General features: G+C 39.0%; 1 protein-coding gene across 1 annotated transcript in view; it reads right to left on the minus strand.

Moving 5' to 3' along the window:
* Positions 1 to 584: 584 nt before the first annotated feature.
* The window catches only part of ITGB8 (integrin subunit beta 8), a 47,274-nt gene continuing 34,238 nt past the window's right edge, over positions 585 to 13,620 (minus strand). Inside the window, exons 10-14 of the mRNA XM_032991454.2 lie at positions 11,006 to 11,411; positions 8,541 to 8,766; positions 6,931 to 7,034; positions 5,642 to 5,805; positions 585 to 5,548 (exon numbers count right to left, since the gene is read on the minus strand). Of these exons, the coding sequence (XP_032847345.2) occupies positions 5,426 to 5,548; positions 5,642 to 5,805; positions 6,931 to 7,034; positions 8,541 to 8,766; positions 11,006 to 11,411 (1,023 nt within the window). The 3' untranslated portion in view covers positions 585 to 5,425. The remainder of the gene's footprint in view (positions 5,549 to 5,641; positions 5,806 to 6,930; positions 7,035 to 8,540; positions 8,767 to 11,005; positions 11,412 to 13,620) is intronic.

Raw genomic sequence — 13,620 nt, forward strand, 5'->3', positions numbered from 1 at the left:
GTTATTACAGCTCTGATAGAAAAATAAACATCTCAATATACTACAGTGTCAACTCATTAATAAATATCAAAATAGAAGTTAGTAGTCAACTGAAATTAATAAACAGCTATAAAAGTATACTGTTTTAAATAATAAAATATTCAGTATATTTCCAGACAAATAATAGTAGTGATTTAAAAGTATAAGAACAGTAAGAAGTTATAAATTTATTTAAAACCTCTTCCCTTACTAACATTCTCTATGCATAAAATCTAGAGAAACATTATTTATTTGTATATACTTTTTTTACAAAAGGTAGTATATGTTAAATAGAAAGTTAAAAACTATAGTATTATTAATAGCTGTCACACCATTGCTAAATAAGACATTTTAAAGTAGCTTTATTTTTTGAAGCAGTAGTAGGTAAAAGTGAAGATGTTAGCACAGTGAATTCATCCAACACTAATGCCTTCCCAAAAGAATCTGTCATCTTTCAACGCTTCCCTTCAAAATATAACTGAAACAGCCCAAGCACAAATAGGTATCAGGTCAAAATGTTAGGCTTTGGGTAGAAGCCACTACTTTAACAAGTGCCAGACGTTTACTTTTTTTTTTTTAAGTAGGTACCTTCTTTATTAAGAGCGTGTGCAGAAAAGGAAACAAAGAGAACATGCAATCCAGAGCAGCATTTCTAAAGCCTAAGAATCTAGTAATTTTACATTTTTTTCTTTTTCTTCCCCCTCTCAGAAAGGCCAACCATTCTGAGCTGACTTGCACTCAGTGAAACCCTACTGATTTGACTCACTGCAGAAATGCATTCACGCTGGCTAGTTTGAGCCTTTTTTCCCTCTCTCTGAGCTTCAATTCACTGTAAGATCCATGAGATGTCTGTGCATAGGAGCAGTGTCAAGATCATAATTAAAAAGTAGTGTTGTTCTTAACTACCGCTCCATTTCTGCTTCGCAAATAAATCTTACCCCTCTCTTGGCGACGGAGAGCCCAAACACTGGCACTACGCTTCACTCCTGGTCAGAGCAGAGTGTCACCCAGTGCTGACTCATCAGAAATGCCGTTAAGAGAAGTGTCTTTTCCCGCCTACGGCTTGCGTTCCTTAAGGCTGGCTGGCGGAGATCCTGGGGCTGGTGGGAGGCCGCTGGGCAGACGCTGCCCAGAGTCTGCAGCATCCAGGTTTACAGCACGCACCGGCACAGGCGGGCCCTTGCCAGGTGACCCGCGAGCGTTTTTTGATGAGTAAAGATGCGAGAAGCCGAGGGCTGCGGGCCAGGGCCTTGGACTCCAACTGAGCCACCTCTGCCAAGCCGCCCTGCTCCGAAGGGGCCGCCTGCCCTGACAGATGGTGAGTGGGGAACTGCAGGACGCATCGCGCCTGCTGAGGATGCCGTCCCTTTCCAAACCCCGGCAGCAGCGCCCTTGTGTCTCTGCCTTGGGCATCGCTAGGACTTGCAGCTACTTCAGGACTAAGGGTTGCTTGAAGCCGCTTCACGCGTTCGCTCCCACGGTTTGCAACACACGTGTGTTTAGGTATGGACACTGAGCAGGAAAGAAATGCTGTATGTGATCAGACTGGGAAAACAATTTTTTCCGCCGCAGCCTGAAGAATACTTTCCATAGCAGGTTTGCATGACACCGTAGAGAGGAAAAAATAAATCCAGTTGGAAATAATGGATAAAATGTAAACTATGCCTACACAAATGTCCTTCCTTTTTAAGGTTCACTTTCAACATTCCTTGTGAACGTAAGGGAATTTCAGCTGGGCACAATGAAAATTCCTCACATACCATGTGCACGTTTTCTGGATGAAACAGCTATTTTCCCACACACTTCTGCAGCAATGTTATTAACATACTCATGGTGCTTGGAAATTCATACTATTTCTTCATTTTAGAGTCTTTTAAAAAAACCCCGAAGTAAAATGTATGCTTTTTAATTGCATAAACATGTCATTTCTGAAATGTTAGACAAATAACCAGTTAAAGGTAAAAAAAGGGGGATTAGAATTTGGAATTTATACATACGGATTTTAACATTAACAAATCTGCTGTGAAAAGTCATGTACATGCTCTGTTTGTGGAAGCAAATCTAAAAACAACTCCCAAAGCCAGTGATGAGATGCAACAGTATCTGCTGGTATATTTTTGGGTATAGGCATGCAGCTGAATTGTTTGACTTTTTTTTTTTCATTTTTTGAAGAAGCCCAGTATAAGAAGATTTATTTAATAAGTTTGGAATGTTCTATTCTGAGGCTAGATATTTTTTCCCCTATTTTTATGAGCATCTTTGATGCACAATACGTTGAAAACTAATATGAACTAATTTGTCTTTAATATCTCCCATATTAAGCACTATAGGAAGCAGAGTCCTTCTGCAATCGCTGAGGAAATTCCTTGTGAATTACAGGCTGCTTTCTCATTTAAGGTCATGTGCTGAGGGAACACAGCTCCCTAAATAGTGAGGCTTTTGTTGGGCTATTCATCTCCTGCAGCAGCTCTTCTGAAAAACATGGTCAAAGGCAGAGGGAAACAAGTACCGAGCAAAGCCAGAGTTTCTCATGGATAGATTCCATCCCTAGAAACAAAGCCTCCTCCCAAGGATCCTGCTCTGCATAAGCTCCCCATGGGCCTTCTAAAAGCCTTGACCTGTCACATTAGCAGCAGCTTATTCTTTTTCACTAGCCTCCTCCACAATACAGCAAAGCCATGAGAGAGATGCAAGAAAAGCTTTTTTTTCTTTTTTTTTTTTTTTCTTCAAAAACTTTTTTTTAATTTTTTTTTTAATCTCAGGACAGCAAGCAGCTTACAGTGCAATTTGTCCCATGAGCCCGCTCGATTTGAACAGAGCATTTTGAACATTCAGGCAGGTGTCTGATAAGGAAGTACTGGCCGTGCCCCTTCACAGGCAGCACTGCAAGGCCAACTAAGTGCTACAAAAGAAAAGTAGTAGCAGCGTGATGTGTCTGGAAGATGGGTGTTAAAGATCAAATCTTTCTTCCACAAAGAACCCAGCTCCATTGTCCCCTACCCACATAATTTAACCCCCTCTAACAGTGAAAAGTAATTTCTAAAGAAAAAAAACATTAGCTATCACTTCAGTAAATGCTTTACAGGTCACTATGGGAAATACATTCTGAGGAATCTTTTTTGTTAAAAAAACGATCACACTATTTAAAGTACATAATCACATCTTTTGTTATATACTTAGATATTCTCCACTGAACTTGTAATTTTTTTTGTTGGTGGTTCTGTTAAGTGAAACAGATAACCAGAGACTTTGAGTTTCCTACTCACTTCAAAATACTAATGAATTGTGACAAGGGCAATAGCAGGTAAATCTTTATCAATCTTTTCTCTTTATCCCACTGAAACCAATTGTTGGAATCCATAAATTTACACAGGAGGAAAGTGGTTCTACATGTTTTAAAAGAAAATGCGAGTTTAAGGTATACTTGGTAGATTACAGAATTAGTCTGTAATTAAGATATTATAGTTAAACTAGCACCAAAATCAGGGTCAGTGTAAGGAAACCCCCTTTTCTTTAAATGAGACACTTCTACCTGTATGGTAGAAAGTGCAGGGACTACTTTGAAGACTGCTGTAGAAACATTTAATAGTCCAGTTTACGTTTTTTTAAAAAACAGTCCCTAAAATCTAAATCTTTTGCGACAATTTAGTGGAAGGCCCATTGTTTCTATACTATTTTTCTCAATCCCACTGATCCATGATCCAAGAAACTGTGAACATGCACATAACACATCATTTGTTCTGCATCCTGCCTTCCTTTCACATGTATACTCCTCAGATTTCATTGGGAATTTACAGAAGAAATACAGAATAGGAAATATGAATATTTGCTAATTTTTAAAAGCTGCATATAAAGAAGTCCTGCTTTGTTTCTATAACTCTTATCTATGACAAGTAGAGACCAATATTCAGTATCAGTAATTACTGTTGCTAAAATGATACACTCCATACTGTCCACTGAGATTATTTTTCTTTTTGCCAGCAAGATTTTAGTGTATTAGAGGTTGAACAGATTTTTATAGGGTTTTGGCAGCATAGTTAGTAAATCAGACTGTTGTCCGACTTTTCCAACTACCATATAACAATAACATATTTTCTACCACTATAGCTGGTTTCAGTGATAATAAAACGCTTCTGCTTCACCTTGTAGCTCAAATTCTGCTCTCAGATAAGCTTATATTGGTCCCACTGTGTTTAGAAAAATTTTGCCCATTTCTGAAGGCAGAATTTGATCCCACATTTATGAAGTCAGTTAATGTGTTCTCTTGAGAGAAAGATTCCTGTTTTCCTCACTTTTGTCCAAACTGCGGGTTCTTTTTCACATCACACTGGACACATTTCTCAATGCACAGTCACAAAAATTGAAGTGGTTACATAAGAATTCACAAATACTAATCCTGTCAACTAATTTACATATAGAAAAAAGAGCAAGTGTGTAAAATCAGACTTAGTCTGACATCATACAAAAAGAACAAAGCCCTTATTTGGCAAAACACTGACATGTAGCTAGCAAACCAAACACAGCTCTGGTGTAATTTATCTACTTGCAATGGAGTTGATGCTGCTGACTCCAAAGGTGAAGTCAGCCGACAGTGATCATCGTGCAGACTATTCTGCTGGACAGAGGAACTCCCATTTTCTGTAGCCACTCAGTTTCCAAATACCTTAAAGTTTGTATAAAAGTTTTTATGTTGGAAGAAATAAAAAAGCTAAAAATTACTCTTTATCAGACATAAATTATCTTTAAGTGACATCATACATATAAAAAACTATATATATAATTTACCTGTGTGTGTGTATGCATGTGTATGTGTATACTCACATACAACTACACACGCCAGTAACTAAGCACTCATTAAATCCAGTCATTTTTATTAAGTAATGAGGAAAAGCTAAGAGGCTAAAGTGACAAATCAGTGGAATTTGTCAACTGAGAGAACTATAAAAGTACCATTTACTCTGTTTAAGAGCATTTGAATAGTTTCATCTATTGCTATAATATACAGCAATGTTAAAATTTCAGTCACAGCTTTTGTCCATTCCCACAGAGCACATCAGTACTAGCTACATGTAGAGTGAGATCAGTGCTTTGTCCGACCAGTTCATGTCTACATTCTAGGCCATAACTAAATAAATTAAAATACACTAAAGTGCTACATCAACACTAAAGTTCCTGAACAGTAGTAACGCACATTTCTCTTTCAAAAAAAAAAAAAAAATACAGCAGCTATAGTTTCAGACATAGTCACATTATGTGAATATGCTTACATGTCACTTTGTTACAGTATTCAACAAAATGCACTACACAAAACGATACGGCAACAGTCAAGACTCCGACAGAGTACAAAACGTAACTTTTAAAAAGTCGAGTGTGATGGAAATAGACATTTGCAGCAAATGCACTGTCTTCAGAATTCACACTTGAAAGTTTCATTTAATCGTAACTTGCTGATGTCGATATTTATTTCCTCTGGTTTGTCACGTCTGTATGTTACTGTTCTTGTACAAACAGTAGGCAAAAACATCTTATCCTTGAAGGAGAAGATACAATTTTTATCAACAATGAGCTAACTTTTATATGCAAGAAAGAGATTACTGAATATGATGGCTCTGAAGTCAATTACCTTCTTTGTTGCAGATACTCTGTAATCAGCTGAAGATTTAACTTTATTGCTACTCCCCTGTAGAATTATCTGCCTGATGATAAGGACAACAAGCAACCCAATCAGAAAGGTAACTATAAAGATTATGGAAAAGACTCTAAAGTAGCTTCGTCCAGAGAAACATTCTGCAATGAAAGGAAAACACAAGTGTAAAGTATAACGTAGGGAACAGGCACATACCTCAAACACAGTTACTTATCTACCACTGCATAGCGATGTCACATAAATGTAACACGAGCCTGACAAGGGAAAATAACTTAAGGGAAGTTAGGGGGAAAAGGTGCTATATGCAAGCTTTTAAAGCAGGGCATATCACAAAAGGCAATTCTGATTAAGATCCAGTGTAGAAAAACGGTGAAACTATTATTCCTTCAATCTACAGAACTAAGACTCAGGCTTCATTGTGTTGGCCATTGTATAGTCTCTCTAAGCCAGTGGGTGAATTTATAGCTGAAATAGAGAGGACAAATAGTTAGAGATGCATGGGGTCAAGAGAGTTTATTCCTCACAAGATTACAGTGCAGATCATGGGCAAAATACGAAAGAAAATGTGGTTTCTTGAATCTTTGTCTAGTGCTCTCCTCACTGGTAAACCCCTCTCACACAGCAAGCTTTCCTTTAATTAATACTAAAGCTACGAGAAAAGTACTCACAGTTAGTTTTCTCATTTATGAACAACTATAAGATAAAAAGATGTAAAAAAAATGTGAAGTGACAAAAGGTAACTATTTACCTGCATTTTTGTTGCAGCGTGGACTGATTAAGCTTTATGAGATTTTATAAAAAAAAAATATTATTCCTTCACAGCCCTCATACCTGTGCAGTTTTTTATACTTGAAAGGAGTTACATTACTGAACGTGAGGTAAGCATTCTACTTCATTCTTCCTTGTTTCTGGTAATGTCAAATAATGTAAGAATATGCAAAATAATAAAACATACAGATGCCATAACAGATTTTTACAAATATTTCTTTAAGCATTGCTCAGCAGGATCCATTAGTATTAGATGTGACTTCTCAAGGAGCTGGGAAATCTGATTTAGCAGTGCTTGCCAATCACATTTCCTGTTATTATTTATCTTTTACTTTCCCTGAAGCTATGAGTGATTTTTCTCTTTTTCCTGCTTTCTGTCGTTTCTTACTGTAATAATATGACATACTTATGAAAGATATATTAACAGTGGTGAATTCAATTACTAAATCCAACAGATTTTCATCTCTTATTAAAATTATGTAGAAAATGTCACATACCTGAAGTTTGGTCAATATAATGCAGCAGGTAAGCGCATGAGGTTGTGCACTGGTCAAGTTTTGCTTGAGATGCATTGTTAGAATGATGGCACTGAACACAATTCCTGTAAAATAAAAAGTAATTAAAAACCTATGTCTTTCTCTGCACTCCCCTTAAGGAGATTGTATCGACAGGCTGACGTATCACTTGCACATAATGCTTTCCTGTTGTTAGTAAAAACATTGTGACATTTATTTATTTTTTTCTCTGAAATGTGATGCCTCTCTCAGCATTTTAGCCCTGTGATGCTTCTCAGAACCAACTAGTCAGAAGTCATAAAGTAAAACATGTCTTTGGCTTTGAGTCACCTCCATCTGGCCCCTGTTCTGCTTCTTGTGATGTGATTTTTTTCAGGGGGTTTAGCTAGGGGCCCAGCACCCTTTCTTCAGCTGTCAGCCTCCAGTTCAGTCCTAGCCTTTCCTCACCTGCCAATCTCAGTGGATGCATGCTGGAACTGAAGAGCAGTCATAAGTGTAGGAAACAGAGCTTTGATAATAATTTGTTAATAATTTTGTGGATGCTATGTTAAGACAAATCCATGCAAGTTCTCCCTGCTGGGAGGTTCAGAGGGTCAGCAGCACAGCGGGAGGCAGCTCTGTAAGTCTTACCATCTTCACTGTATATCCTTGCAGAGGATGGACATCATAAGTGATCCTGAAAATGCCCTGACTGAATTTTTAATGAAGGTATGCCATCTTCTGAATTTACTAAAGGCACGCATTTCACAGCGACTTTGAACAAGTGTAAGCCAGGAAGGCGAGCTGCATTTTATCTGGTGAAGTCTTAGCAGTCCCCTTTTCAGACATGGCCCAGCTTGGATCCCCAGCATATTCACCAGATGAGCTATAATTCAAGTGAATACAAATAAACAACAGTTCTGTTTTGATCACGGTTCCCTTTCCAATGAAAGGCTGATCTCTCACCCTTCTTGGGTCTGCTCATTTTGACCTCCACACTGTTTCTTCCTTTACATGGGTAAGGAAAAATGACACGCTTTAAAACTAGCATGGCAGAGACTAAGTGGTTTAAAACAGAGTAATGGAGAATGTTGTTCTCTGGTAAGATCAGCTCTGTTCTGCTGACCGGTGGCAGTGATAATGCACAGGCACCACTCTTGCTCCACACCTCCTTCTTTCAGCTGAGAAGCAGTGTGCAAAAACATGTCTGGAGAATATTATTGGACTTGGTGGCATTCAGGAGTAGGATCTACTGTTCATTTTTAAAACTGCAAATTTATGGGCTTTATTTCCTACCCAGAAGATATCAAATGAAGAACCACCTTTTAATAAATATATGAAAAAAAAAAAAAGATATTCATAGGACACACCTCCTTTGACTTCAGAAAGTTGAAAGCTGGACAAACTAGTGAACACAGATATGGACAGGCAATTGTCTTAACTGCCAGTGGGAACCACTCAGCTACATAGAGATAAGTCTCAAGCATGAACTGTTTCAATTTCCTACAGTCTAAATGTTTAAGAAATATAGCACACATCTAGCCAAGCAGAAACATTTCTCCTTGTTTCAACGCTACTGAGTTAAAAAATCAAGTCTAACACAAGAAACGTACCAGTTTTCTTCACAGGCTTTGTTACAGGTAGGGCAATATTCACACAACCGGCCAAAGCTTCTTGGATCTGTGCACTCACACTTTCCACATACACATTTTCCTCTTCCACTGCAAATCTGGCCTTTTGAATTCAGGCAGTGCTTCACTGATTGTAATGAGCACTGGCAACGGTCACCTTCCCAGCCAGCAAAGCATTTGCATTTACCAGCTTCACATTCACCATTACCTACAACATCAGATAGCCTTGAGTCATACGATTTTATGAAAATATAGACAGTCATTTTTTATATGCATACATTCGTATTGCTGGTGCTTTACACTGAACAGAGCTAGTATAGACCTTGGCTTGCAAATTACTTCTTAAATTAACAATTTGTGCTGAAATTACCAGCACGATACATATTTATGGATGCTTTTTGTTGTTAAGTTGATCAAAAGCTGCTACCTTGATGACATCTTAAAACGTTTTACTAGAATTTCTCCCTATTGTCTTGGATCAAAGCAGTGGGGATTAAAAATTACACAACAATCAGGAAAACAGTCTTCAGGCAAACTAAACAAACTTCTCTTTAGCAAGTAAGCATTCAAATCAAATAAACCGCAAGATTCAGTGGAGGAAGGAGTATCAAGTTCATGTGCATATGCCAGCTTGCTTTTTTTCTTTTCTTTTCAGAAGCACGCATGACAGCACTGCTTTTCTGCCTTTCTAAAGGACAGATGACTGAGCTGGACAGAGGGGTATGCTGTGTGTATGAACTGTAGGTTGCTTAATAAGAATTTAAAATGCACAGCCTCAAGGATTCAAAGGCTATGAAGAACTTCTGGTGGCCTTTACAGTTTTCCAGGCAAAGCAGTGAGAGTTTTAGGGCAAAATCTGTACAGTTTCCATGCAGCAACACATTTAGGCAGGTGTACAACTGACATGCTGATAGTATTTAGCCACATTTTTACAGCGTGTGAGAACATCTAAAGGAAATATAGAAACAGAGCGCATAAAGCACAGGCAGGTCCAGCAAATATCACGAGTCCTCCTCAACTATGCCCCGGCAGTGCCTAAGGTTCACACAAACTGCGATGGTCCTTCTTGTGCTCCAGGGATCCAAAGCAGCTGCAGGCAGACAGTCCCATCTAACAGGCGAGATCCCCTAAATGGGAATTAGGCCAAGGTATAGGCTGCCACATTTTTTGCCGGGGCTGAGCAAAATGGAGGGGGGAAGGAGATCATAGGCCATACTGGAGCAAGGCTCTGCGCTGGCAAACATCCCAGGCAGAGGCGTGCTGCTCGGCCGTGGCCCTGGGCAGCAGGTTCCCCCGGGGCAGGACTCCATCACAGGGGACAGTCTCAAACACCTCTTAGACAAAGGTCTCCACTGCCGACCAGGGCACCACATCTCAGGCTCTAGGAGCTTTTAAGTTTGAAAAGTCTGCTTGTGGTTAAGAAACAGTAAATTTGCAAAGTGGGTTGGGAAGAAGAGTGGGAAGATGAACCCTAATTCTTTGTGTTGGAATGCAGTATTTGCAGGATTAGATAACATTATTTCTCTTCACTATAGGCAAAGTTCACAGTCACTAGCAGAGCAAAACCAAGATAACTTTACTGAAGGCCATAGTATTACTCTCAATTTATCCAACTGCGGTCAAAAAAATTGGTCCCTCAATTCACTCATTGGCCAGTATACAATGAAATGAAAGGATGCAGGACAGCAGTACGGATTTTAAAATATTTAATTACTTTTGAGGGAAAAAAAAATTCTGGTAGAGATACAGTAATGATACTGATTCAATCCCATTTTTCCTTGATAACACTAACTTAAAAGTATGTTTTGTATTTTGTTCATATGCAATTTTAATTTGTATGCTTTTTTTAAGAAACAAAGTAGGCCACAAAAAAAAAAAAAATTCTAACAGCTCTCCCTGTTTTTGATTCACTTACAGTCTCCTTTTTGGAGCAGGTGTTCCGAATACTGTTAGCATATATATCAGTATTTGAAATCAAGTGTCACTGTATCTCTCACAATACTGATTTAGGCTGTTAGGAAATCAGAACCTCATCTGGAAGATTCCTCCTAATCTCTTAGAATCTCATATTCCCATTAGATTGAAATGTATCAACTTACTTTCTGGAATAATGTGACTGTTTTATCTGAGGTATCAGTATCACTACTTCTGAAGAAGTTTGAGATTTAAATCTTTAAATAGCTAAACTTCGGATAAACCCAATAAATCCCCTAAAAAGTAATGCTGAAGTTTAGAAGACAGTGCGTACCTCTGTGGTGAAGAAAGCCCAGGAGCATGAATTCCTACCAAGCTGTTCAGGACACTTCACACACTAATTCTGCATACACAATTCTTGTATTTGACAGCCTTATAGCATTGTTTTCAGCTGCACCATGTATACCAGCTTCAGAAACCAAACCAAACCAAAAACCAGAAAACAAAATACAAACATAAACTCTGTAGCTTACCAGAACATAAGTTTCCCTGGTGATACGGGCAGGAAAAATCATCCATTTCACAGTACTTGCCATATACCTTGCCTAGCTTGTTTTTGTAGCAGAAGCATTTTCCATCTATGCAATTTCCTTGACCACTGCAGATGGCCTGGTCCCGGTGTTGTCTGCACCTCTCAGAAGGAAGCGTATCTCTATTAGAGCTACAATTATTGTCACTGCAATGGGACTGTTTGCCATCAGAAAAAGTTTCATCAGTCCATACTCTTTTGTGCCTTGCGCTGTCTCCATACTCACAGGCACAGCTGGTCTGCACATTAACGATGGCGGTTTCATTGAAACCAATAGGCTTAAGTATTGCATATTTTCTTCCTCCAGTTGTATCACATCCTTTCATTGTAACTGATACATTGAAAAGTACCTAAGAAGAAATAAATACAGATTTTACATCATTATAATTTCCTATAAATTGCTTAAAAATTTTAACACATAAATAGAATCTTATATTGTATATGAATGTGCACTAGCTAATAATAACAAAATACATGGATGCCATTTTTCAAATGTGATATATTAGTAATGATAGGCATCACAAATACAGTTAAAATACTAATAATAGAAGATTGACAGCAATCTACTTTTCATGTTAAGAAAGCATAGTTGCAAAGGACAAGTTTAGTATGAGTTAAATAGTAACAGAATTACCATCATCATCCTCCTGTTATTATTTAATGCGTACATTCTGTTATATTATAGAACTACTTGGATGAGAATTGGGACTAGACTGAGCAAGACAATATACAAACAGAAACAGAGGCACGCTTCATAAAAAGAAACTATAATGAATGTTCTTACTGCAGAAAGGGTCTGTGCAAGCAGAAACCACACAGGTTTTTTGGATGGCCCTATCTACTCCTACTAAAACACAAAATCAGCTCACACCTTAGCAGCAGTTTATTTTCCCCAATTCCTACAATGGGGATGGAGCAAGAGAGTCTTGCTGACCTTGCTGCGGTCCTGGGCAAACCAGGTGCTGCTTCGGAGTGGACCCAGTGCCTAGCTCCTGGCCGTGTCATGGCCATCACCACCATGCCCCAGGTCCTCACCCCAGCAGTGCCCACTGCAGCAGCAGCCCCTGAGGCTTTCCAGAACCCTGGCACAGGACTCTCGAGCATTTTTGTGGCTAGGTGACTGCCACAGAGTTTGCACCAATCATTGCTAAAACTCTTTGACAGCTCTGATGTGTGTGATGCTTTCACTGGATAGCAATCTTCTATTTCATGACTGGGTTTTGGGGTTTTTTTGACTGGTAGGCTTCTGACAGAGTATCCTCTCTAAGGCTACTTAGCCTGCTGATGGAAAACAACTCTTCCTCACCTCCTCAAAGAGAAAATATAACCAAGAGGAAAGGTGAGACAGGAGCCCAAGAGAGGCAAATATCTTTACTCTTTACCACCAAACAACAAAGATTTCCAAATAAAAAAAAAAAAAAAAAGAGAAAACCTAAGAAACTGATTACATATGAGGTTGAAACTGCCCGCAAAGACTAAGGCCATTCATTTCTCACCACTGTGTTCCCCTCCCACTGTGCCCCCACACGAGAACAGCCGAGGCCCTGGGGACAATGGTGGCTTTGTGGCGAGCGGGGCTGCGGCTGCCTACACGGGCAGCAGGAGAAGAATGTTGTGCGGAAGCATGCGCTCAGCGGCGTATCGAGGGCGCACACAGGCTTTGTCTCGCCCTTTGCTTTTCTTCTCATCTCTCAAACGCGCCGCTGCCCACGTAACCCCTCAGTTGCCTACAAACTCCCTGCATGAGACTTCTTCCCTTCGGTTACGGGGCAAAAGTGTGGCTATGCAGTAATTAATTTGTACCGCAGGTGCCTATCACACAGGGAGGACAGGCTGCAGCTAGGGAATGTGCTTTTATTCAACACAGAACCCAGCTAGAAAACATCATCTTCATGTACAACACAATACCGGAGGAATGGCAGGGATATGGACGGGAAGGGAAAATCTTGTCTTGCATATGAGTCATGAAATTTGATGGGTCTGAACACAGCAGCAGAAATATTAAACATATTGCACCTAAATTATTACACCACTGTGAACACTGACACTTGCTAATAGCCAAAGTTAGTTTTGCACTCTGAAGAGGTCGTAGGATTCTTCCAGAATATAATACACTTCATGTTTTGGTAAGAAAAGGAAGGAAGAAGGATTAGACAATGAAAGGAATGTGAGAATTAAGGAAAAGCATTTTGCCTGTAAACAAATGCTGAAAGGAGGATTTACGGTTAAAATAAATTAATCTCTTGAGGATGGCTCATTTTCAACAGCAGTAGAGGTTTAGGACCACATGCAATCTTTTACAATCAACTGGTTTGGCTTTTTATTAAAAAGAAACAGATATAAATATTTTTCTTTTCATTAAACAGAACAAATTCCAGCCCTATTTCTTATGACATGCACAGGGAGCAACACTGGAGAAAAGACGAGCTAAGAAGAAAAACATAGCAAGTCTCCCGTAAACTGTAGAAGCTAATGGGCAGCAAGTCATGCAGACAAAATTCAGAAGAGCATAAAATACATCTAAATGAATGTATTTAAAATTCACACATTTAATCTATT

Source organism: Tyto alba, unplaced genomic scaffold, assembly GCF_018691265.1.
Source record: "Tyto alba isolate M040663 unplaced genomic scaffold, T.alba_DEE_v4.0 Super-Scaffold_38, whole genome shotgun sequence".
Classification (NCBI taxonomy): Eukaryota; Metazoa; Chordata; class Aves; order Strigiformes; family Tytonidae; genus Tyto; species Tyto alba.